Consider the following 26,921-nt stretch of genomic DNA (forward strand, 5'->3'; position numbering starts at 1 on the left):
TACCTTTATTTCTTCCAGAACGGAGCTGGCTGGCTTCTCGCCACTATGCTGTCACCAAGACTTACAGAAATGTTCTCACCCAAAAAAGAGCTAGCAGTAACAACTCCTCATTTATTTACACATATGTGCAGTACATCATAAACCTTGGCCCGCAGAAAAATATTCATTAGGAGAACACTAGTAATTTAGACAGGGGCGCCAGAACATTTTTTTTTTTTGTTGGTTGGGGCAAGATAAAAACACAGCTTGGCACCCATAGCTTCTGGCCACCTTTGATGGGTCACTTGTTACTGTACAGAACTCTATGGAGCAGCTGGGAGTGTAGCATTATCTTGAAGAAGGGAATAAGGATCAATACCATAATAAACCCAAATAATAAAGTTCAACCCACTGATTGTATGTTTGCAGGAATTGAGAAATATTAAATGTTATGTGGGCTTCAAGGGTAATACCATGGTTAGGTCTAAATTCGAGCGGACCTGGTCAAGTGAGCAAGGTCGGAACAAAGGACCAAAAAGGATCCTTGCGGGCTTGAGTGCTCGCCACTCTTTGAGCATGGTGGCTCACTCCGCTTCGCTCGCCACCTGGTTATGTCAGACAACCAGTGGTGGCGTGGATAGGAAAAGAGCAAGCCCTCTGGCCTTGCTCCCCCCCCCTGGGCGTGAGAGGTCCTTAAGCCCCCTAGGAACTACCTTAATACCATCCACCTGAGGGCCTTACTCTGTCTGTCCCAAAACTGTAATGGAACCCCCCCCCTTTGTTGCCCTCTATCTCTATCCAATGCTTAATACATCTCCACCAAAATATTTTACTAATCACTGATACTTAAACGTTTTATCGAATTATATTTTAAAAATGACATCCAGGTGACAAACTTAATGTAATATTACATAATTTCCCATCAAATACACTGGAGCAGATGTATTAAGCCTTAACAAGAGATAAATGCGAGGGTGATAAAGTGAGATAAACGTTCAGCCAATCAGCTCTTTAATGACTTTTTTCAAACACAGCCAGTAGCATAGCAGTTAGGATGTGATTGGCTGGACGTTTATCTCTCTTTATCAACCTTACATGTATCTCTTGTTAAGGCTTAATACATCTGCCCCACTGTTTCAAAGAAACAGCCAAAAAGTAACTAAATCATGAAAACGGTTGTGCGGGAACTACATAAATCTACAGTATATGATTATAGATCATCTCTGTAAATGAACTTTGTAAATATATTTTCCAGATGCTTGTACAAACAGTATGTTTGCCAAATAAAACTATATAATTATATATATATATTTCAGAAAAAGAAGTCTAAAGTCTTAAACAGTTTAAATTGAGGTTTATTTCACCAAGAAAGCAACCAAATTTACAACATTTAGTTATTGCTGAAAAGTTGCAATATGCCATTTGCTTTCAGTTCTTGAGACAAAGGAAAGAAGTGCTAATTTATAGCATTTATAGCTTCCACATAAAAGAAGCAACGTATTGATACACGAAACATCTGAGAACAAGACAAACATCATAACAAAGGGTTAAAAAGTCTAGAAGGTGTTTATTTGATTAAACAGTTTATCCTTAATCACTTGTGACATCAAGCCATGGATCGCTTCAATTGTTGTTTTGCAGCTGAAAAAATACAACAAAAGCACAAAGTATTACTAAACAATAATGGGAACAGCGAAGTAACAACGATAAAAACAAATGTATATTAAAGGAATTTCCATAATAGAATAAAAAATTAATTTGTACAGCTCATTTCTCCAGCAGGACTCAATCGCTTTACAGGTAAAGAAACAAATAACAAATTTTACAAAGGATTTTGGATTACAGCACGTAGAAAACACAGGAAATAAACAATAAATAAATTCCACAGGTTATATATTCCACCCATGAACGTTACCAGGTGAGGCAACCATCTTGGGGGCATTAAGGGGGATATACAATTCCAGATCACGATTGTCAGTCTATCCCGACAGCCGTGACCCTGGCTCATTTGCATTTTACCCAACGGCAAATCGGCATTCAATGTCCCGCCTGCCAATCGGCGAAAAGGGGTTGTGCCCATGCAAAACGGCCGTGGATTGTCGAGATACGGCCGTGACCGCGTCAATCCACGGTCGTTCTCAGCAGAACGAGTATGACAGCTTTTAAAGTCGTGCTCGTTTTGCCGTGATGACTCTTCAATGCTGTCGGTAAAGAGAACATTGGCAACCGATGCTATATCTCCCGGCAGAAATAGCGGCGGAGGATTGCATATCCCCCTACATAGGATTACCCTGAGGGGAATAGGCTGTGCCTAGAGTAGATAACAGAGAATGTGCTGGTTGCTTGTAGCGTATGCAGCTAATATGCCGACAGTTGGGATCCCAGCGGTCACAATCCCAACGCCGAAATCCCGACTGATTATAATTTTCACCAGAGAGATTCCCGGCACACAGGGTTTATTCTCCCCCATAGAGATGGAACAGAACATTGTGGTGAGCAAAACGAGCCACCATGCCAGCAAGGGGCCACTAGGCGACAACTCTGTAACTGTGCTTTGGAACATATTCAGCTCACACAATAAATACATGCTATCACCTTATTTACCAATAATGCAGACCATAACATACCTGTCTCTTGTAGCTTTGGCAAGTTTGTCTTCAGACTTTCTATCATGTGTTTCTAAGCCAAGCATAAAACTTCCACGGCCAAGCTGGGCTTCAGATTGCTCTAGCTTTTCAGACAAGTCAAATACTTGTCCTGTTGTGTAGTCGGCATTCTAAGGGTAGGAAACCAAAATATATAAGCATTGGAGTACCATACACAACAAGTATATCATTTAAAGGGGCCTATACATCAGCACGCGTAATTCTTAAATCCGCCAACCGGAGTCCAATGATGAACAGCGATCCGTCTGTGGACTGGTGATATTAAGTATGTTAAAAAGTCCAGATTCCGTGTTCTCCACGGGATGCAGATTTTTACACATTTAATATTCCCAAAGCGACCATCAGGCCATTGCCCAAAAACACACACATCTGGTGTATGGGCACCATTAGACTGAAATAAAAAAAATATATACAATATATGAACACCTAAGTAATTATCTGCACCCCACTGTGAACAGTGGTGTTCATCTCTCCTGTGCTGCTCACTGATATGGGCAGCGTTCAATCTTCAGACACTCTGGCTGTGCATAGCGGTCAGTCACGTGATCAGCAGCAACTTCCTGTATGGTAAATGCAAGACTGACTGGGATACCACGGATGAAGGGTCTGCTTTTTCCCTGGCATAATTTATGGGTAGGTGGATGGAGGAAGAGATTGCAATGCACCACTAAAATACCAACAAGCGGGTGCTTCAGAAAGGCGCTCTCTGTACAAAGTTTTAGTCATTTGGGTCTAAAAAGTTTACTAATGAGTGGCTAATTTTCCCCTGTACATTCTCATTGCTAACAAATAAAATACAGCTTAGAGCAGGCTATTCAACATGTGGCTCTCAAACTTTGGAAGTACACATCCCAGCATGCACTGCCAAAATTTTAGCAAATCCTGATAGCCAAAATGCAGGGCATGCTGGTATGTGTAGTTCTACAGCAGCTGGAGGGCCATATGTTGTTCACCAGTGGCCTAGAGGTATTTGTTACATTACATTAAAAGATCCATTCAGATACTTTGCAGGTGCCAGAACCTGCAATTTATGCATATAGGCACTTCTTTACCAATTCCCTAGCATCCCCCCCCCACATCAGTTTTTATTTATATATCTAGATTATTACCTTACTGGTTGGGTCTAAAAGCCCCCATACACTACTGCGAGGTGCTGCATGCGGTACCCTGACATCTCAGCCGGCATCTCCCGGGGCAGCAGGAACGCATACGAAACACAGTATTCAGTCCTTCTGCATACAATGTAGTGTATGCAATCCCAGACATGGCACAAATGCTTGTGGCAGCCATGATGATCCCCATTACATCTGGTGTTTTACCTCCAAACTCAGAGGTAAAACACATACAATGTGACTATGACTAAGCGTCTCAGTCTGATCCACCAAAATAATGTGAAAAAGGGGTATATCGTATACGTGTATGGGCGCCTTAGGAAAGAAGTTGCTACATTAACCTATATCATACTAGTTACCAGCTCATCAGAATGATGGAACATGAGAACATTAATTTCAGCATGCACAACACTTGAATTCCGCCCATAGAGGTGAGGAGCAGTGTTAGCCTGATATAGGATTTACTTCATTATACACTGGGTTTAGTTTACAGCTTAAATATTTGGATGTTAATGACCCTCATAAGAGCGCAATGATATAGAATTGTACATGACATACTGTACACACATCTGGGCAAAGTGTTCTTATTACTGTAGAGTAAAACTATCTTATACTAGCAAGAAAACAATTGGATTACTATCACATGTAACATCCCTATTCCCCTAAATACAAGGATATCCTATGCCTATATCCATGTCACTGGCGTGCATAGAATGTGAATTATTAATCATGTGTCATAAAGGCTACTGTGTGTGTGTGTGTGTTCCACCGGTTACAGAAACAGAAGTAGTCTCAGAATGTTGTGTACCTAAAAATTAGTGTACATTAGGTGTGTTAAAAAGCATTGCTAAACACACACTATTTAACAAGTATCAATCTTACCCGGATAGGTAAGCCAATCACTCTGCAAGCCTACAACCATTTGCAGTGACCACAACAGCCTCAGTAAACACAGCCCTACATGTCGCCGTCTCTCCTTTAGGCTTCAGCAGAAGTGCCTTGTGCAAAGCTCTCATTGTGTTTGGTTTGTCTGAGCACACCACTGCACTGCAATGTAGGAGGCCAAGAGGTGCAGGCAAGGACCAGAAAAGGATTAGCAGTGTTTACCAGCCCTTAGGTAGCTGCCCATAAACACACACTGCATGGAATGTTTATGCGCAGCCTCTCTCCCAGTTGGAGGTTTATGCTGGCCACACATGGTGCGATTGTCCAGGTACCACAATGTCCCAAACCACGTCGCTTGCACACAGAGATGCAGCGTGCTGCAAAGTGTAAGAGCAACTAGCACAGCCCAAACTGGAGACCACTCTTTTAAATTGACTTCACATACATAGCTGGTGCACTACCTGTGGTTCTAATGTTATGAATTAGATATAAAGGCACTAACATGTTCTCCCACAGCAGTAGTCTTATTCCTAAACAGCCACAGACTGGAAGACACACTGAATGCTTTGGAATAAAAATTACACAGATTAAGGGGTATGAATCATTAAGTCTACAACACGGTGGTCGACACCATTAGGTCGACTTGGGTCTAGGTCGAAACAAGCATTAGGTTGACATGGGCAAGGTCGACATGGGATTTCTTTCAACTTTTTTTTTTTTAACCCGAATGTCGACACAGGATAAAGTGCTAAGTACACACAAAGATATATCTGTAGATCAACTGATCTGCAAATATATCTGCAGATGGATTGGGCAGTGTATTCTGCATACACACTGCCCAATCAGCTGTGACTGATGTCACAACTGGGCAGCCATTTCCATGTGCCCACCCAGTTGTGCTGTCAATCACAGCCAGCCTTGTGCAGTCGGTGTACGGGTTAGGCCCCTTACACATATGCCGAACACTATTGCACAACCAACCCACCCGCAGACAGCATTCGCACAGCCGCTAACACTGTCACCTCTGCCTCTGCTACATCTTGCCTCAATAGGTCATGCAGCTCCTGGCCAGTTCTGCGAATGTTGGGTGCCTTTTTTGCTGAAAACTAGTCTTATTTGCATTGTTATGTGACCAGTACACATAAGGAGCTTCCGGTGATTCCGGTATAGGCATGCCTATATTCTGTGTGCGACTGTGGCTGTACCTGCATACGGAATGCTATGTTAGTGATTTCCATGAATACACTATGTCATATGCAGGTACAGCCTCACTTACACACAGGATATAGGCATGCTGCATATCATTTTAATCAGCAGAAGCTGCTGGTGCCCCTAGGCATTCTAAACGCCCTAGGCATTTGCCTAGTTTGCCTATGGCCGGCTCTGCCTTAAAGGCTAGCCACACACACACAAAAAAAAAAAAAAAAAAAAAAAAAAAAAAGAGATGGAGTAAGTAATTTTCTCTTGTTCTTCATCTACCCTCAGGGTTGTGGAACCGATAATGTAATTTCATTTTCTGTTTTCTTTTACATATTTTACAAAAACTGTGAGTGACCAATATCTTACTGAGAACAAAGGCCTTTATTCAGATCTGATCGCAGTACAAATTTGGGAAAATGGGCAAAACCATGTGCACTGCAGGTGGGGCAGATGTAACGTGCAGAAAGAGTTAGATTTATGTGAGTTATTTTGTTTCTGTGCAGGGAAAATACTGGCTGCATTATTTTTACACTACAATTTAGATTTAACTATGCACAGGTTACATCTGCCCCACCTGCAGTGCACATGATTTTGCCCCTTTTCCAAACAAATTTGTACTGCGATCAGATCTGAATAAAGGCCAAAGTGTGAAGTCTTTTGCCTACATACATAGCCAAAACCAACAAGTAAAATAGGCTGCACATATAGGGCCTTATTCTAGTTCACTCTGACAAAATCCTTCTTAGATGGACAAAACCATGTGCACTGCAGGTGGGGCAGATGTTACTCGTGCAGAGAGAATTAGATTTGGGTTGGGTTTTACTTCAAAGTGAGATCTATATTGCAGTGTAAAAATAAAGCAGCCAGTATTTACCCTGCACAGAAACAAAATGACTCACCCAAATCTAATTCTCTCTGCACATTTTACATCTGCCCCCCTGCAGTGAACATGGTTTTGTCCATCTAAGAAGGATTTTGTCAGAAAGAGTGATCTAGAATAAGGCCCATAGTTACCAGACTGCAAAATTACTGAACAGAACAGTCCCAGCCACTGTGAGCGGCCAAAAGGAAGCAACACTTGATTAGCTCTACAGAGTGCCATCTGGTGGCTGCTGGTGCACAAAACACTTCAGGACATTAGAGGTGAGGAGCAGCGCTAGCCTTATTATATAGGATGCATTTTCCTAAAGGCAATCAGAGTACATTTCTTCCGTATATTCTCCATTCATGCTTAGAAAGTTGGTGGGTAATGCAATTTGTGATATGTAAAGAATAGAAGTTTACAATGTGTATTACTTACAGTTAAAAGACTGGAAGAGCTTAGTGTATTCACCCAGTACTTATTCCACAGAAGCTCCAATAACTTGCGGTCAAGAGAAGATTTGAAATATGCGACTTCCAATGCATAATATCTAATTCAAGAACAAAATAAGAACAATGCCTTAGAAATCAGGGGAAGGGGAATTCAGTATGGATGGAATAGAATGATTTGATCAATAGGGTGAAATACAGATGGAGCGCCTTTCGTTCAGGTCCGGGGATCACCAGAATATCCCCGCTGGCGGAGAGGCGCTCCTTCTGACTTCTCCCACCACATGCGCGTCCCAGTTTTACGGCAGCGGGGGATGGTAACCCTGCCGTCTCCGCTTCAGGGAGAAGGGCAGGGTTGGGTGTGTGTGTGCGGGGAGGCGGCGGGGGGACTGTGAGCGTCTGCTTCTGGTGGCTGGCGATCTGACCGCCAGACGAGGTGGGCTCCATCTGTGAACATTTGTCAACAAGACTAGAAACTTGGCCTTTCGTCATGATCACAAATTTACTAAATTGTGTAAAGGTGCCCGTACACAGTGCCATGTGATGCGCGCTCCCGCGGGCATCCCATTGCACAGCACATTAAGTCTGTGAAGCCTGTGCTTTTTTTAAACTAACTTCGGACCACATCACACGCAAATCGCATGGGATGCGAGCCGATGCGTTCTAGTTTAAAACACACGGAAATATTGTACCGTGTATGGGCACCTTTACTCTCTCACCACAAAAGGTAATATTTAAATTGTAATATTTTTCTGTAGTAAAATACAACTTCTGTTGTGGTACAGAGGGAGTGACAGAAATACTCACTGTTTACAATGCACACCAAAATCTTCTATTTTGTTCAAAGGAATTGTCTGGTACTCCGATGGCCCCTCATCTGGAGGTTTGTACCCCTAAGGTTCACAAACAAACACAGAACTATTAAAGACAGACAAATATGCTCCACGGAACTATAAAAACAAAATAAGAAAAAATATGAAGCAACAACATAAAAGCAGAATAAAAACGATTGCCCCTGATTATTTGTGAATCTTTTGCACTCCTGTGATTTCTGTCACTGGCTCTACCTTACTTGAACTTATACAGTACACAAGCTCGAGAATGAAAAAAAAAAAAAAAAAAAAAAAATTCACATTGGGAATTTAATATGTTGAACTACGAAAAATGTTGAGGAAACATAGGCCCTTATTCAGATCTGATCGCAGTACAAATTTGTTCTCAAAATGGACAAAACCATGTGCACTGCAGGTGGGGCAGATTTAACATGTGCAGAGAGAGAGTTAGATTTGTGTGTTATTTTGTTTCTGTGCCGGGTCAATACTGGCTGCATTATTTTTACACTGCAATTTAGATTTCCATTTCAACACACCCCACTCAAATTGTACTGCGATCAGATCTGAATAAGGGCCATAATCGGTGTGATAGCAGCATTTTACAGTGATTGGTACACAAAGAAAACAAAATGTTCCTGTTATACAAAGTCTTCCATTCTAACTTGGCCAAGTGATGTAGAGTTGGTGGAGGGGTGCAAATGCAAATCTCACAGACTAACGAGAGAATTATCAAAAATAGTATAAAATGAGATATACTTTCAGGAGGGAACAAAGCAGTCAACTAATATAACTGGAATCATCCAAATCCTCTATAACTTACAACTCCACTACTATGTGGGTTGGATACATCCAAATAATAATAAAAAATAGGTACTTGTGTAGTTTCACGGCACCACCGCGCGCACAGTCTCTCATGAAACTTGGCAGCTTGCCAGACTCTGGGTGAGATTTAATAGGATAAGAGATTCAGAAAGTGAGAGATTTGGGAAGAAATCTCCAGTTTTTTTTTAAATCAAACTGGATTTGCAGTGTAAATGATTGCCGCTTTAAAAAAACTGGAGATTTCTTCCCAAATCTCTCACTTTCTGAATCTCTCATCCTATTAAATCTCACCCTCTGTGTTTACTGTGCGCGTGCCGCTCTAGATGTAATGTACGTTATCAGCATAGAGCTGGCAGCAGCAGCGTGCTCTGCCCAGCGCTGACAGGTCATTGTGGTACTTGTAGTTCCACAGTGGACACCTCGGCACACCGCTAACGAACGGGGCTTCTAAACTAGACACCCCGGCACACCGATATCAAAAGGGGTGTCCCAAATGTAGTCGCTAAAATTTAGACGCTTTAACGTCTAAATTTACACTCCCTGCAAACCGCTAAGAAGGGTGCACCTAAATTTAGACGCTAAAGCGTCTAAATCTAGACTCCCTGCAAACCACTAAGAAGGGGGCATCTAAATTTAGATGCTAAAGCGTCTGAATTTAGTTGGGTCTAGGGGTACATAGGGGTGCACTGTGCAAAACACTCTTAAACCTGTTCACAATGACACTATTCGATGTAACAGCTGTCGACCTTGTTAATTCCACTATCCACGCCACCCCGAAGCATTGCGAGTGCAGCGAGCCCCGTGAGGGGACGCGGCACACGTCCGACCTACCTTTTCATACCCCCACTATCCACGTCGGCGTGGAGTTGATTTTATAAAGTGTGGCGAGCGCAGCGAGCCTGAAGCGTGGCGAACGCAGCGAGCCCCGCGAGGGGACGCGTATACCTGTGAAGTTATGCGCGCCCCCTTGTGGGGCTCGCCACATATTATAAAGCACAAGTACCACAATGACCTGTCAGCACTGGGCAGCGTGCGCTGCTGCTGCCAGCGCTATGCTGATAGCATACATTACATCTAGAGCGGCACGCGCACAGTAAACACAGAGTCTGGCAAGCTGCCAAGTTTCATGAGAGACTGTGCGCGCGGTGGCGCCATGAAACTACACAAGTACCAAAGATATATACCGTATATACTCGAGTACAATTCGACCCGAATATAAGCCGAGGCACCTAATTTTACAACAAAAAACTGGGAAAACTTATTGACTCAAGTGGGACCCTCACTCGAGTATAAGCCGAGGGGGGCTTTTTCAGCATAAAAAAATGTTCTGAAAAAGTAGGCTTATACTCGAGTATATATGGTAAATGTTATCCATCTAGGTGAAGTACCACCACTGACCACTAGAGGCCACTTGACAGCACAAATTGCTCCTTTTTGTAAAGGGGACACTGATCTGTTTCACACTTGCTGGATATGGAGAGAGGGAGCTGTGAATACAGAAATTGAAGGTAGGAACAGATAGGGACTGGGGTGGAGAGTTTGTGGGCTAAAAACTGTTACAGCTCAAAAAGAAAGTCTCAAACTCTCACAGTTAAAATACATTGCAGAAGCCATCATTTTGCCAGACTTAACTAGTGCTGCAATAAATGCTCTCTCCCTCACGAAATGAAAGGGTCACTGGTAAATACAATTACACAATGCATTACCTAATAAAAGAAACAAAATAACAACTTTGCTGGATGTCGTGACCGATCTGCTTTGAATAACAGATTTACTAACTGTACTGCCATTTGCTTTTAACGCACATTACCTTAGGATACGTTCTGAAAGCTCCAAGATTGACTTTGCCGGCAGATATTGTCCTGGTGGGATCAATCTGTGAAAGTGAAATAGTTAGAACCCAACCAAAGATGAACATGGAAGCGTTACTGAGATTATTATAAAATAAGTGTAAAATGCCATCAGCCAGTGTTGCATTAACCATTATCCCCCAGGTCACTACGTACCAATACAAAAATACAATGAATGATATCTCACCTAAACGAAAGCCCTTTCTGCGACGTGACAGCTACAGTAAGTGCTTCGTTTTATAGCAACTCCCCCCAAAAACTAAAGTGTCAGACAATACTCACCACTACAGCAACAAAAGGCTCCTGGAACTGTTGATTAAGCATCTGAGTGCTGACATCAATCCCTGAAAGCCAGCAGCCATAACCAGGATGACTGTGGTACCAGCCAATTGCATTTTCAAGTCGTCCAACCTACAGAGGAGAAAGTGATTTGGTCAAAGGTAACTACTGCCCTCTTCTGGCATACGGATATTATGGTCAACTTTCCTAAGATCTAGAATAAAGGCGTGCAATCTGAAAGTTGCAAACTGTTTCTTGAGGTTTCTGTCAGATCTGCAATATGTAACATACATTGGGCAGATGTATTAAGCTTTAACAAGAGATAAATGCGAGGGTGATAAGGAGAGATAAACGTCCAGCCAATCACCTTCTAACTGCCATGCTACAGGCTGTGTTTTAAAAAAAAGGCAGTAAGGAGCTGATTGGTTGGACGTTTATCTCTCCTTATCACACTTGCAGATCTGATCACATTACAAATTTGTTCTCAAAATGGGCAAAACTATGTGTACTGCAGGTGGGGCAGATGTAACATGTATCAGATCTGAATAAGGGCCATTGGGGCAGATGTATTAAGCCTTAACAAGAGATAAATTCAAGGGTGATAAGGGGGCAGATGCATTAAGCCTTAACAAGAGATAAATGCAAGGGTGATAAGGAGAGATAAACGTCCAGCCAATCAGCTCCTTACTGACTTTTTTCCAAACACAGGCTGTAACATGGCAGTTAGCAGGTGATTGGCTGGACGTTTATCTCTCCTTATCACCCATGGATTTATCTCTTGTTAAAGCTTAATACATCTGCCACAAGGAGAGATAAACGTCCAGCCAATCAGCTCATTACTGACTTTTTTTAATCACAGCCTGTAACATGGCAGTTGGCAGGTGATTGGCTAGACATTTATCTCTCCTTATCACCCTTGCATTTATCTCTTGTTAAAGCTTAATACATCTGCCCCATTGTATCTTGTGGTCCTAGAAATAAATGCCACAATTACTTGGCGTCAAGGTCAACATGGCCAAAATGTAAACATGGATTCTGGGAACAGTAAAGGCCCCCATACATTAGTCCGACTTGTCCTAGGGACAAGTCGGACCTGATTTCCCCGGGAGGGGAAAGCACGATTAGGCACTTGATGTGCCAAGGTTTGCATATAATAAATCGCATGGATTTATCATATGCAGTCCCCGGGGAGCTGCAGGAGGATGGGATGGTAGTGAAATAAATGTGATTTTTAGGGGATGCAGCTCGTAGAAGTCAGGGAGCCGTGCAAGGGACGGCAGCGGGATGCTGGCTAATTGAGAGCCGAGCAGGGAGAGGCTACATAGGGACCCGGACAGGAGGAAGCTGTGTTGCGGTGGGGTGACAGCGGGAGGCGAGCAGGGAGAAGTTGAGAACTTGATGACATGAAGCTGGCTGCCGGGCAGCGCCGGGAGCCGGGAGGAACAGATAACTTGGGGGAAAAAAAACGCCCATAGAGATGACTAGCAAGCCATTGATTGGCTGAGAGCTCTCTCAGCCAATCGCTGATTGGCTGAGAGAGCTCTCAGCCAATCAATGGCTTGCTAGTCATCTCTATGGGCGTTTTTTCCCCCCAAGTTATCTGTTTCTCCCGGCTCTCGCCGCTGCGGCGCTGCAGCCAGCGTCATGTCATCAAGTTCTCCCTGCTCGCCTCCCGCTGTCACCCCACCGCAACACAGCTTCCTCCAGCCCGGCACCATATGCAGCCTCCCCCTGCTTGGCTCTCTATAGCCGGCATCCCCCGCCCGCTGCTGTCCCCCTGCACGGCTCCCTGGCTGGGCTGCACATAAGATTTGGCAAATCTTATGTGCAGCCCGTCCGACCCCGATCCGATGCGCACGGGACCGCGCATCGGATCGGATGTCCACAAGTGCGATTTGGGACGATTTCACTGCCCGATTCATCCGAATCGGGTGAAATCGTTCCCATATCGCATAGTGTATGAGGGCCTTAAGTGGAGCAAGACCCCTGGGTGATTTAGTTTGTCTGGCTCCAACACTTTTGTGCTGGCTCCTAGATTTTAGAAAAAATTGTCAAGCCCTGGTGTATTAACACAGGACGGGGCATCAGAGATGGTGTAATGGTGAGCATTACTGCCTCACAGTGCTGAGGTCATGGGTTCCATTCCCACCATGGCCCTAACTGTGTGGAATTTGTATATTCTCTCTGTACATGCGTGGGTTTCCTCGGGGTACTCCGGTTTCCTCCCACTATCCAAAAATAAACTGGTAGGCTAATTGGCTTCCAATAACTTTGAAGGGCTGTGGAAGATGTGTGCGCTATATAAGAAACTATTAATAAATAAATGCTAATAAATAAAACACAAATGCTTCATACAGTATGTGTGGGATGCAGTCAATTTACCTACAATCAAAATGTGCATGGGCAAAATAACCATTGATCAACAGTCAAAATTCCGACATTTAAAACGTAGTCAGGGGCATCACGGATGGTGTAATACAGCGTTCGCCAACCCGTCGCTCGCGAGCGACGGGTAGCTCGCCGGGTGTTTTAGAGTAGCTCAATGACCTCCTGCCGCGCAGCGAGTCCTTGCTTGGCGGCAGGAGGTCAGGAAGTGAGTTAATGCCGCGTCTCTGTACCTGGCGGCGGCGGCAGTGACCTCCTGCCGCGCAGCGGGTCCTTGCTTGGCGGCAGGAGGTCAGGAAGTAAGTTAATGCCGCATTTCTGGACCTGGCGGCGGCAGTGACCTCCTGCCGCGTAGCGCTTCCTCTCCTGACGTCCCCAACATGCCGCACTTATCGACGCCCCCACAGCCTCTGCTTAACTCTGTTAGGTAATTTTTTTTTTTTAAACTGTGTGTGCGCAACTGTTTACTGCTTAATGGGCATCATGTGTATGACATATGTTTAATGAGTCATTAAACATATGCCACACAAATAATGCCCATTTAACATATGCCCCACACCTTGATACTCATTAATTAATAATCATCAAGGTGTGTGGGGCATATGCCACACACATGATGCCACACACTTGATGCTCATTAATAATGAGCTTCACGCTGTGGGTCATTTGTATAATGGGCATCATGTGTGTGGCATATGCCCCAGATACCTTGATGATTATTAATTAATGAGCATCAAGGTGTGGGGCATATGTGTAATGGGCATCATTTGTGTGGCATGTGTAATGAGCATCACGGTGTGGCATATGTATAATGGAGCATCATGGTGGGGCATATGATTAATGGAGCATCACGGTGGGGCATATGATTAATGGAGCATCACGGTGGGGCATATGATTAATGGAGCATCACAGTGGGGCATATGTATAATGGAGCATCACGGTGTGGCATATGTATAATGGAGCATCACGGTGGGGCATATGTATAATGGAGCATCACGGTGGGGCATATGTATAATGGGCATCACGGTGTGGCATATGATTAATGGAGCATCACGGTGTGGCATATGTATAATGGAGCATCACGGTGTGGGGCATATGATTAATGGAGCATCACGGTGTGGCATATGTATAATGGAGCATCACGGTGTGGCATATGTATAATGGAGCATCACGGTGTGGCATATGTATAATGGAGCATCACGGTGTGGCATATGTATAATGGAGCATCACGGTGTGTGGCATATGTATAATGGAGCATCACGGTGGGGCATATGTATAATGGAGCATCACGGTGTGGGGCATATGTATAATGGAGCATCACGGTGTGGGGCATATGTGTAATGAGCATCACGGTGTGGCATATGTATAATGGAGCATCACGGTGTGGCATATGTATAATGGAGCATCACGGTGTGGGGCATATGATTAATGGAGCATCACGGTGTGTGGCATATGTATAATGGAGCATCACTGTGTGGCATATGTATAATGGAGCATCACGGTGGGGCATATGTATAATGGAGCATCACGGTGTGGGGCATATGTATAATGGAGCATCACGGTGTGTGGCATATGTATAATGGAGCATCACGGTGTGGGGCATTTGTATAACGGAGTATCACGTTGTTGGGCATATGTATAATGGGCATTGTGTGTGTGGCATATGTATAATGGAGCATCACGGTGCGGGGCATATTTATAATGGGTATCACGGACTGCACTGTTGAGGGCATATGTGTATCACACCCCCATTTTCCATGGCCGCACCCCATGTGGCTACAGCTCTTAGAGAGCTGACCATGCCCCCATAGCGGAAAAAATGGGGGATGTAGCCTCGCAGGAGTTCCACGGTAGTAGCTGAACCCTCTAATTTTTGGCGCGTGCCTTCGGCACGCGCAGATGTCTCTTCTCCTCTATCTACAGTGTTGGGAGGTATGTTTGTGACATATTGGACATTGCAGTGTGTGCCATATTATGTCTGGGGCATTGCAGTGTGTTTTTTTTTATATTATGCAGATTTTTTAACATTTTTTACTTTAGTAGCTCTTCGGGCGGTTTATTTTGTCGCGAGTAGCTCCCGACCCAAAAAAGGTTGGAGACCACTGGTGTAATAGTTAGCATTACTGCCTCACAGCGCTGAGGTCAATACCCACCATGGCCCTAACTGTGCGGAGTTTGTATATTCTCCCCGTGTTTGTGTGGGTTTACTCTGGGTACTCCGGTTCCTCCCATAATCCAAAAATATACTGGTACTGTAGGTCAATTGGCTTCCAACAAAAATTACCCCCAGAATGCCTGTGTGTGCATGTACATGTGGTAGGGAATATAGATTGTAAGCTCCACTGGGGCAGGGACTGATGTGAATGTTCAACTATACTCTGTAAAGCGCTGCGGAATATGTATGCACTATATAAGAAAATGTAAATAAATAGACAGGTCAAAAAGTCGATATGAGTTTTTCATGATTTTTTTTATTGAAACCGACTTGTTCATACTATACCATCCCATTGGACATGGAGGGGGAATATAATAGTGTGCTCGAAGCATGGCAAGCGCAGTAAACCATGCGAGGGGATGCTATGTCAACATACAGAAAACACTTGTGTCTACTTTTTGACCTGTCTATATTTTAAATGTCGGTATGTTGCCCTTGTCAGTATTTTGACCGTTAGGATTTTGATTGTAGGTAACTCATACCAAAGTAATATGTGTGTTGCCACAGAACCCCTTCCTGGAGACCCTGCATTTATATATTAGCAGCAGTGATGACAGTAAGGACACACGAGGCCTGTGTGTACACCTAGGTATAAGGTTTATATTCCTGGCTCTGTGGGTATGTAGCCGGGTAGTGGATGGGAAATCAGTAGTAGCCAGTTTTAACAGCCCCTAGTAGCACTTTTATTACTTCCTCACTACTTACATGTAAGCTGTATTGAATTGTGGTGCTCTTTGTTACTAGTTCTCTATTTTTGTTATTAATTTACTGTAACGTTAAGTTTTGTGTCCCTGTACTGTTCTATTGTTTGCGCTTTGTACAACGCTGCAAAACATTTGTGGCATAAAACATAATAATTCAAGTCCCTCCTACAAGAGTAAACACCATACCTGTTTTGCATTTTCTATATATGCTGCCATGTATTCATAGGCTGCAGCTTGAGCGTTCACTCTGGTTTCCGTTCCTTCAACTGGCAAAGCAAAACTGTCCATAATAATCATGGTTTCTCCATCCACCTTTCCAAGCATCAGACCCATCACCTCCAGGTTTCCTCCTGACCTGGCATGCATGACCATCTTCAGCAATGCCAGCGCTGACACCTTGCAATATTTGAAGTAATGATGACTGCAAAACCAAAACAGAGCAAACAACAAATTATTCATCTAACCATGTCAATTCCACTTGGCTCAGCATGTCAACCCAGTGCACCCTAGCCCCCTGCCTGCCATCCAAACCCACCCTGGTCTCTTCTCCTCTGCTTCAGCCTCCTGACAACTATTCCTACCAGTCACCCCAGGCCAGTTACATCCATTCCTAACCCTACAGTTTAACTGATCTCTGTCACCCTAGACAGATTGAGCAACTCATAGCATTAAAACAGCTCCAGGTCACCTGGCACAATGCTCACTTCCACTGGCACCTCTGTAACCTGCACCCCTTATCCAGAGCCAGGACTTCCCTGCATCCGACTCCACCTTAGCAACAGCCAGGACTCCCCTGCATCCGACTCCACCTTAGCAACAGCCAGGACTCCCCTGCATCCGACTCCACCTTAGCAACAGCCAGGACTCCCCTGCATCCGACTCCACCTTTGCAACAGCCAGGACTCCCCTGCATCAGACTCCACCTTTGCAACAGCCAGGACTCCCCTGCATCCGACTCCACCTTTGCAACAGCCAGGACTCCCCTGCATCCGACTCCACCTTTGCAACAGCCAGGACTCCCCTGCATCCGACTCCACCTTTGCAACAGCCAGGACTCCCCTGCATCCGACTCCACCTTTGCAACAGCCAGGACTCCCCTGCATCCGACTTCACCTTTGCAACAGCCAGGACTCCCCTGCATCCGACTCCACCTTTGCAACAGCCAGGACTCCCCTGCATCCGACTCCACCTTTGCAACAGCCAGGACTCCCCTGTATCCGGCTCCACCTTAGCAGCAGCCAGGACACCCCTGTATCCGGCTCCACCTTAGCAGCAGCCAGGACACCCCTGTATCCGGCTCCACCTTAGCAGCAGCCAGGACACCCCTGTATCCGGCTCCACCTTAGCAGCAGCCAGGACACCCCTGTATCCGGCTCCACCTTAGCAGCAGCCAGGACACCCCTGTATCCGGCTCCACCTTAGCAGCAGCCAGGACACCCCTGTATCCGGCTCCACCTTAGCAGCAGCCAGGACACCCCTGCCACCTTCAGCAGGAGACCGAACACCCGTCATCTGCCCCCCCTTCAGCAGGAGACGGGACACCCCTGTCACCTGCCACCCCCCTTCAGCAGCAGCAGACGGACACCCATCTCCTAACCCCCACCCCTCCATGAGACGGGACACTCCTGTCACCTGCCCTCCCCCCTCCAGGAGACGGGTCACTGCTGTCACCTGCCCCCCATTGAAGATGTGGGCCATCCCTGTCCCCCATTGGCAGGAGATGGGACACCCCTGTCACCTGCCCCCCATTGGCAGGAGATGGGACACCCCTGTCACCTGCCCCATTAGCAGGGCAGCACTCACTCCTTCGTCCAGGGCTTTGCGGCCAGTATCTCCTGCTGCTGCTTCTTATCATACTTGTAGATCTCGTCGATGCTCTGCACCTCCTGCATATTATTGGAGAGCTCCCAGGTCTTCTGGGCCACATTACTGCCGGCCGCCATGTTGCTGGATCGGATACACAGACAGCAGCTGCCGGGGGAACTCGGAATCCGCAGTGCGCATGTCAGACCCCAGCCGCCCCCTCTCACTCACAGCGGTACAGGGGAGCCGGGTACGAAAGTCACAGCGGCCGCCTGTGTACCTATCAGTCACCCTTCACCTGCAGGCACCTCGCCACCCACTGACAGAGCAGGCGCCGACAGGGAGTGGGTAATGCCACATGTGTTATAGCCTGTAACTGGTGTGTTGTTGGCTGATGGCCGCTCTCCCCTCTCACTGGTACAATGGTATAGTCCGCTGTTAGGCTGAACGTAACCGTACAAATGTACAAGTGACTGCGCCAGGAAGTGCGCCCCCTATTGGCGACTCGTACGCACTTCAGGTCTGTCCTGGTAGCAAATCAGCAGTAGTTATGGGTAGCGCTTTAGACCCGGGCAGGAGGGCAGAGATTATGAGGCGTGGAGTCCTCCGTGGTACAGAGGGCGCTGCGACACCGCTGGGAACAGAGTGGCCGCTGGGGGCGGGGCCTGTCACCACAGAGACGGAGCACAGCAGCAACGTATGTGTGTATATATTACGCAGCGGGCACCGGGCAGTAGCGGCTGGAGGAGCCGAGGTGACTATGATTCCGGGGCTAATTGGGATAACTGTGTGCTATGGTGGGTAGACTATGTTTTACAGGGTGATTGTTAAACTCAGAATCATACAGATGATGAATGTTGCACAGGGTGACTTATACAGAGAGTGTATGTTGAAGAGGGTGCAGTCTGTAGGGTGCAGAGGGTGAGTGTCGTACGGCGAGTCTGTAGGGTGCAGAGGGTGAGTGTCGTACGGCGAGTCTGTAGGGTGCAGAGGGTGAGTGTCATACGGCGAGTCTGTAGGGTGCAGAGGGTGAGCGTCGTACGGCGAGTCTGTAGGGTGCAGAGGGTGAGCGTCGTACGGCGAGTCTGTAGGGTGCAGAGGGTGAGCGTCGTACGGCGAGTCTGTAGGGTGCAGAGGGTGAGCCTCTTACGGCGAGTCTGTAGGGTGCAGAGGGTGAGCGTCGTACGGGGAGTCTGTAGGGTGCAGAGGGTGAGTGTCGTACGGGGAGTCTGTAGGGTACAGAGGGTGAGCGTCGTACGGGGAGTCTGTAGGGTGCAGAGGGTGAGCGTCGTACGGGGAGTCTGTAGGGTGCAGAGGGTGAGCGTCGTACGGGGAGTCTGTAGGGTGCAGAGGGTGAGCGTCGTACGGGGAGTCTGTAGGGTGCAGAGGGTGAGCGTCGTACGGGGAGTCTGTAGGGTGCAGAGGGTGAGCGTCGTACGGCGAGTCTGTAGGGTGCAGAGGGTGAGCGTCGTACGGCGAGTCTGTAGGGTGCAGAGGGTGAGCGTCGTACGGCGAGTCTGTAGGGTGCAGAGGGTGAGCGTCGTACGGCGAGTCTGTAGGGTGCAGAGGGTGAGCGTCGTACGGCGAGTCTGTAGGGTGCAGAGGGTGAGCGTCGTACGGCGAGTCTGTAGGGTGCAGAGGGTGAGCGTCGTACGGCGAGTCTGTAGGGTGCAGAGGGTGAGCGTCGTACGGCGAGTCTGTAGGGTGCAGAGGGTGAGCGTCGTACGGCGAGTCTGTAGGGTGCAGAGGGTGAGCGTCGTACGGCGAGTCTGTAGGGTGCAGAGGGTGAGCGTCGTACGGCGAGTCTGTAGGGTGCAGAGGGTGAGCGTCGTACGGAGAGTCTGTAGGGTGCAGAGGGTGAGCGTCGTACGGCGAGTCTGTAGGGTGCAGAGGGTGTCGTACGGCGAGTCTGTAGGGTGCAGAGGGTGAGCGTCGTATGGCGAGTCTGTAGGGTGCAGAGGGTGGGTGAGTGTCGTACGGGGAGACTTTAGGCATACATGTCTGTGATATAGACCAGAGCAGTGATTCCCAAAATATTTGAATCATGGTGCCCTAGAGAATTTTTTTTCAAAATGTATCAAGTAAATTGTGTTTATATAGGTGCTGTTATTGAGTGGGGGACAGTGAGGCCTAAACTATTACCGAATGCCTGCGCAAGCACCCCTGCAAACAAAGCCAGTGGCGGCTGGCCGTTCGCAAGGTGATTGAAAGTCGGCGGCTGTTTGTAGGCGGTTTTCTAGGATTGCTCCTGAAAATTCAGTCGGCACTGAATCGCATCGCTGAGTAAGTCTAGAGTCGGACTTACTCGGGAGCTTTGAACAGGGGGAACCATTAGATGGGTAGTGATTGAGAATGTTTTTGCCCTTGTGTGCATGGCTGCGAACGAATTGTGGTCAGGAGTCATTTGCCTGATCACTGGGCACCAGATTTGCCCAGCGATCAGATCTGAATCAGGCCCAGTATTTGCTTCTTGTTGTCCATATATTTTGCAATAGGAAGCTACAACCACTGGTTTTCCCTATTACACTAACCAATTGGAATTATTTCTGGACCCTTACGATTGTCCCAAGGCACCCCAGAGTGCCACGGCGCAGTTTGGGAACCACTGGACTAGAGTATAACTAACATACATTATAGACTATAGAGGTTGAGTGATGACTGTATTATAGTTAAACTATTATATATTTATTAACCGTTTGTTATATAGCGCAGAATATTCTGTTGCACTTTACAGATGTACAGTGTGAGGCAGGATAGAGGATGACTTGAATTGTTTTGGGGAGACAGATGGGCTATATCCAGTTTAGCCGATAGTAAGCCAATACTGTACACGGGATGCACGCCAATGCACCAGGTTTATATGCGTTAAGTGGCTAAACCTGTGCATAGTACTGAGCAGGCTGCATTTGGGCATCCAAAAGCCCTTCTAGTAAACAAGAAAAAACTAATCTTGGTTAAAATAATGCAATTTGTTCTTGTAACTTGTATAATAAACTTTGTTCAGTTCTTAAAAAACCTTAGCATTTTTTTTTATTTTGTATGGAATTTACAGAAGGGATCTGGCCAGTGCAGCTATGCTGCTTGTACCCATTTCACATTACTATTGTCCTTTTATATCCAGCCTTCAGTGCCACTGAGAACCTTTAGTGTATATATAGTATATCCCGTTACACTAACCTAGCAGGGCATGACTACACCTTCTGATGATACTCTTCTGTCACACTCTGCATGTACATATACCTCCAAGAAGTGAGCAGAATAAGTCTTAAGGCCCATACACACTGTGTGACTTTGAGCTCAAAGCCGCCCAAAACACCAAGTTCGAGTTCAAAGCCACCAAGTGTGTATGCCCCGGCGATGAGCGGTGATGCGCACTCCCGCATCATCGCCAGCAGAGAAGCGGCTTTGCATAGCGCTGCGCTATGCCGTCCGCCCCCCCCCCCCCCCACATACAGGGCAAGGGTTAAGTGGCTCAGTGTGTATGCATTAAGCAGCTTTCCCCCCAATGATAATGATCATCGCTGTCCATACACGCTGGTCATAATCGCCCAGTGTGTATGGACCTTTACTCCGCAACATATTTGTATGATTTCCTGGTATCCTAATGAGTCACTGGAGATTCTATAAACATTAACCCACCTCATAGACTGAGACTGATCTTGCTTGTTCTAAATGAAGACCGCATGATGAATTTGTGTATTTTTCTGAGTGGTTCAGCTGGGATGAAATACTTCTGCTAGTGTTCATTTACCCCAGTACAGCCATCCACACAAACTAATGACATTGGCTTTGGGTAAATGTACATATAGTACCCTGCTTCCACGGTCTGCTCTGTAGTCACACATGTTCATTGCGAACTAGGTTATATATTTGGTTTATGCAGTTTTCACTTTATACTTGAGCTCTTCTTCATGCGCATAGCTCAGTAACTATTTAGTTAGTTATTACATTATCATCAAGGTTTTGAGAATACTGATGTTACTGTACTCATGGACATTCAACTGTATATTACCACTCCCTGGACACACATGCAGGCTTCAGGTTTCTATTCCAGCATTTCCGCTCCTCACCCCCTGGGTCTTGTAAGCTAAAATGCCAGTGCATAAGAATTGATTTTTTTCCCCTAAAGTCTTATGCAAGATTGCAAACATAACCCAGGTAATTGTTTTGTTGCTGCTGGGTCAACTCTTCTTATAACCCGGGTTGAATTGCCAACTCTTCTTATAACCCGGGTTGAATTGCCAGGTTGGTTGACCCTGGATATTAGGTGTGGTAATTTCACACCACACCACACCTGGTCGACCAACCTGGCAATTCATCCTGGGTTATAAGAAGAGTTAAACCCAGGTTGCACTCTGTATAATGGGTGACCCGGGTTTAGGGTCAAAGTCCGGGGACCCGGCATTGCGATCTGAAAGCGGTATTAGTAATGTTCTATACTAAAGTTGGTTACACGCTGAATTAAGTATAGTCCAATTTATGTCGTACACAGTGAATAGTGTGTACTCCCAATCCGTAATTCCTGGAATCGTCCTGTTAAATGCGCTGCACATCTGACGCAGTGTAGTTACATGCAGCATATAATGGTACATTGCGTCATTGTACATTGTTTAGTGTGTATGATGTATGTGACACGTCCTTGCATTGCTTCACTGGGTCACTCTGTTGGAATTGTGTACCCAGCATTTGACCTCCAGTATGACCATAAGCGGTACTCTTTACCTAGCACGGCGGGCATTGAGTGCACTAAAAAATCGGGTGCGACGCGACCGACGCCATGCCCGCGATTTCCCATAGGGAACAATGTTAAGTTTCTCAATTGACCCGATTTTTCCATAGGAAATAATGTTAAATGGCCCACAGAGGCCAAATAGGCACCCTAAAGTGTGAAATGGCCCCCACAATTGTTAACGCCACCCCACGATCAACGTCAACCCGAAGCGTGGCGAGCGGCGGCGGTACGCGTCCTACGACCTTTTCATACCCCCACTATCCACGTCGGCGTGGAGTTGAGAATAGAATAGTGTGGCGAGCCACCGAGCCCGAAGCGTGGCGAGGGGACGCGGATACCTGTGAAGCCCGCGAAGGGACGCGTTTACCTCTGAAGGTATCCGCGTCCCCTCGCGGCGCTCGCCACGCTTCGGGCTCGGTGGCTCGCTGCGCTCGCCACACTATTCTATTCTCAACTCCACGCCGACGTGGATAGTGGGGGTATGAAAAGGTCGTAGGACGCGTACCGCCGCCCCTCGGGGCTCGCTGCGCTCGCCACGCTTCGGGTTGATCGTGGGGTGGCGTTAACAATTGAGGGGGCCATTTCACACTTCAGGGTGGCTATTTGGCCTCTGTGGGCCATTTAACATTGTTTCCTATGGAAAAATCGGGTCAATTGAGGCATTGAACAGTAAAATCGGGTCAATTGAGAAATTTAACATTGATCCCTATTTTTTTACCTGCGATGCCCACGATCAAAATCATGGGCGCCGTGCTAGGTAAAGAGTACCCCATAAGCACTATTTGAACACTATGCTAGTGTTCATTCTAGCACCCGAGCTGTGACAGTGAACAGTACTGACTGCTCAATGTCACAGCTCACATGATCAGTATTCAACTGACCCCCTGCACACGCCGTTTCCACCAAGCTGGGTTTTACAACGATGTGGAAACGGCGTGTGCGGCCACCAGAACAGCGAGGCTTGCAGATAAATGCAGCAGTCTCCCTTCATTAGCCGCGAACCTCGCTGATTGGGGGAATCCACGCCGTCATCTGACAGCGAGGGTTCCACCGGAACATTGAATATGGTGAGCAGCTGGCACGGGGGTTCAAAGGGGAGGGTTGCTTGTTTTTGGCGATACCTGCTGTTTAACCCCCACGCCGTCAGCATTGAATGCTGCCCTGTGTATTTGTAGTTTTCAGAAATAGTTACCCAGACCATAAAATGGCAACCTTAAGTATGTGTCAGCGATATATACAGATTTACAGCCAGATGCACTAAAGGCCCCCATACACTATGCGATATGGGAACGATTTCGCACTTGTAGACATCCCCTCCGATCCAATGCGCGGTCCCGTGCGCATCGGATCGGGAGGTCAGACGGGCTGCACATAAGATTTGCCAAATCTTATGTGCAGCCCAGCCCCGGAGCCGTGCGGGGGACAGCAGCGGGCGGGGGATGCCGGCTATAGAGAGCCAAGCAGCCCGGCGCCATATGCAGCCTCCCCCTGCTTGGCTCTCTATAGCCGGCATCCCGCTGCCGTCCCCCGCACGACTCCCTCCTCCTGCAGCTCCCCGGGGACTGCATATGATAAATCCATGCGATTTTATCATATGCAAACCGTGGCACATCAAGTGCCTAATCGTGCTTCCCCCCCCCCGGGGAGCTGCAGGGGAAATCAGGTCCGACTTGTCCCTAGGACAAGTCGGACTAATGTATGGGGGCCTTAAAAGCTTCAAAAGTGATAAACAACCAACCAATCCGCTTCTGTCTGACATTTTTCAAACCCAGCCTGTGATATGACAGGTAGGACCTGATTGGCTGGTTGTTTCTCACTCTCCGTTTTATCACTTTGGAAGCTTAGTGCATCTTGCCCCTAAATCGATGACAGTAAACAAATTAGCACCGTACATGATGATGTAGATTTGTCCTTATCTGCCATTTGCACCACTCACACTGTGTAGAGGTGGGCCAAGTTAAGGAAGGGGCAATCTATATTAGGCTTGGTACAGGAAGGGGGGGCTCATGCAGACCTACATCCATATACGCCTGTTATAGAGGTGTGTATTTAGCGCCTGCAAATACACGCTGATGAGAGCAGGGCATATTCCAATGATGTGGACATGGACACAAGTTATCTCCATGCGCTCTATTATAGAGTTGCTTTGCAAACAGTTCTGCCTTAGCGCCTACATTTCCTTCAGGTTGAATGTTGTTTTACCCACCTTATGGTAATCTGGTGTTTAAATTGATTTCCCATTCTCTAAGTGCTAGATTTGTGTGAAGCTAAAGCCGCATACATATGGGGCGAGCCAGCCTCCATGCTAAGCAACAGACTTAAGCATGATCGCTTGGCACACATCACTGTACACCCATGTGATGCACGCTGCGATGTGTGCTGAGTGATCTGTGCAGCGCAGGGCTTTGCCTATTGTTTATAGGAAAAGCCCCAAGATCTAGCAGGAAAGACAGTGCAAGCGCTGTCTTTGCCTGTGGGCGATGGCGATGTACAAACAGGGGTAGATTTATTAAGCTCGGTGAAATGATAAACTGTCTGGTTTTTATCACCGGCCAATCAGCTCCTCCCTGTGAAGTTATAGGCTTGGTTTGAAAAATGACAGGTAGGAGCTGATTGGCCGGTGATAAAAACCAGACAGTTTATCACTTCACCGAGCTTTATAAATCTACCCCTGAGCGACCAGTGCTCCATTTCTAAGTGATACATGTATTAGTCTGGATAACTCTTCCTTATGGGGCAGATGTATGACCGGGCGTTATGGGGGAGAAGAGGTAACAGCGCACGTTATGTGCACTGATACTGCTTCTTCCCCATCTATGAAGCAGCAGGTATGCGGTAAATGACAGGGGTGCTGCTATCTAAATGATAGCAGGCCGATATGCGGGGTGAGTGTACGAACGGTCAGCAGGCTGATAAAGCCTTATCTCAAAAGCAGGGACAGTGCTTTCCCTGCTTCAGGCTCTGGACTGCGCTGGAGTTCTTGCGTGAGTAGCGAGATTCTGCGCATGCCCAGTCCAGCCGGCCTCGGGAAGGAGTGTAAACTGATGCGCTGTCTCCAGGAGGGGACGTCGCCGGAGGGGGGAGTTTGCGCTCCCCCGCTTCAGCAGACAAGAGATTAATACATCTTGTTGAGGTCTCTTCCTGCTTTGCTTCGTTAATGAGGTGAAGCAGGAAGTATTATTGCGGCACGCTATGCTCCGCTATAATAAATTGCCCCATTCTGTGTTACGTTACATGAGTGATGTCAGAGCATGTAGTTTTGAACATTGGAGAAGCAGAAATTCGGCCTGTAGACTGTTTCTACTTGTAGCTTTGTATAATCTAGATACCGTGGTAGTGACTATTATGTAGGGTACACACCAGGACGACCCGCTCACGATGCACATCGTGAGCGGGTCGTCAGTGGCTCGTCCGACCCGCTCACGGTGACGCGGGGGGGCACGACCCGCTCACGATGTGCACCGTGAGCGGGTCCGATCCGATGGCGACCCGCCCCCGGCTGTATGGTCGTCATTGAGATCCTACCTGCAGCAGGTAGGATCTCAATAACGACCGACCGACCCGCGGGACTGCGCATCGGATCGGTATCGGTCCACACCAGGACAGAAAAGGGCCCAATCACCACACAATCTACATCCAATTGGTCGGAATTGGATCTAGATTGAGGGGATCGGGCCCTAGTCGTCCTGGTGTGTACCCTGCATTCGTCCCCAGAACCCTGTGGGCTAATATATTGCAGGGTATCTGTCCTGTGTAATATCTCCTGTTTTAGCTCCCAGTGTAATGGTGAGAAATCTGCACAGTTAAGCTGTGTACACACGGGGGCAATATAATGCTCAATGTCTCCTTTTCATCAGCAACCAGAGATGGTCGCTGATGAAAGGGAACCTCTGCCGTGGGAGCCGCAGAGGGAATAAGGGGGCTAAAAACAGGAGCGTGCACCCGGCGATTTATCACCAGTGCACACTCCAATCGCTGGCAATATGGTTGCTCAGTAACTTCTAGGGTTGGATGTGTGAAAGGGGTATTCGTTATCATTGAAGCTTTACAGTACTGGAGGCATGAGCTCTATTCCTGTGTGAAGTTTGTATGTTCTCCCTCTGTTTGTTGTGCTGGTTTCCTCGTTTTACTCTCTCACCCCAAAA

At 46.9% G+C, this 26,921-nt stretch overlaps 2 protein-coding genes across 6 annotated transcripts in view; one reads left to right on the forward strand and one right to left on the reverse strand.

Annotated features, from left to right (window-relative positions):
• Positions 1-1,313: 1,313 nt before the first annotated feature.
• COPS5 (COP9 signalosome subunit 5) lies at positions 1,314-18,492 on the reverse strand. Its single transcript, XM_083187218.1, has 8 exons — positions 18,045-18,492; positions 16,428-16,662; positions 10,941-11,069; positions 10,619-10,684; positions 7,961-8,046; positions 7,143-7,254; positions 2,607-2,755; positions 1,314-1,620 (listed from the first exon to the last, which is right to left on the reverse strand). Exons 1-8 carry the CDS (start codon positions 18,182-18,184, stop codon positions 1,536-1,538), a joined length of 1,002 nt encoding a protein of 333 aa, XP_083043344.1. The 5' UTR covers positions 18,185-18,492; the 3' UTR covers positions 1,314-1,535.
• A 193-nt stretch (positions 18,493-18,685) lies between these two features.
• CSPP1 (centrosome and spindle pole associated protein 1) overlaps positions 18,686-26,921 on the forward strand; it is a 76,014-nt gene continuing 67,778 nt past the window's right edge. For all 5 annotated transcript variants that reach the window (XM_083187211.1, XM_083187212.1, XM_083187213.1 and 2 more), the window contains exon 1: positions 18,686-18,798. The gene's annotated coding sequence lies outside the window, so the exon portion shown is untranslated. The remainder of the gene's footprint in view (positions 18,799-26,921) is intronic.

The sequence above is a fragment of the Crinia signifera genome, chromosome 5, assembly GCF_055691185.1.
Source record: "Crinia signifera chromosome 5, ASM5569118v1, whole genome shotgun sequence".
Classification (NCBI taxonomy): domain Eukaryota; kingdom Metazoa; phylum Chordata; class Amphibia; order Anura; family Myobatrachidae; genus Crinia; species Crinia signifera.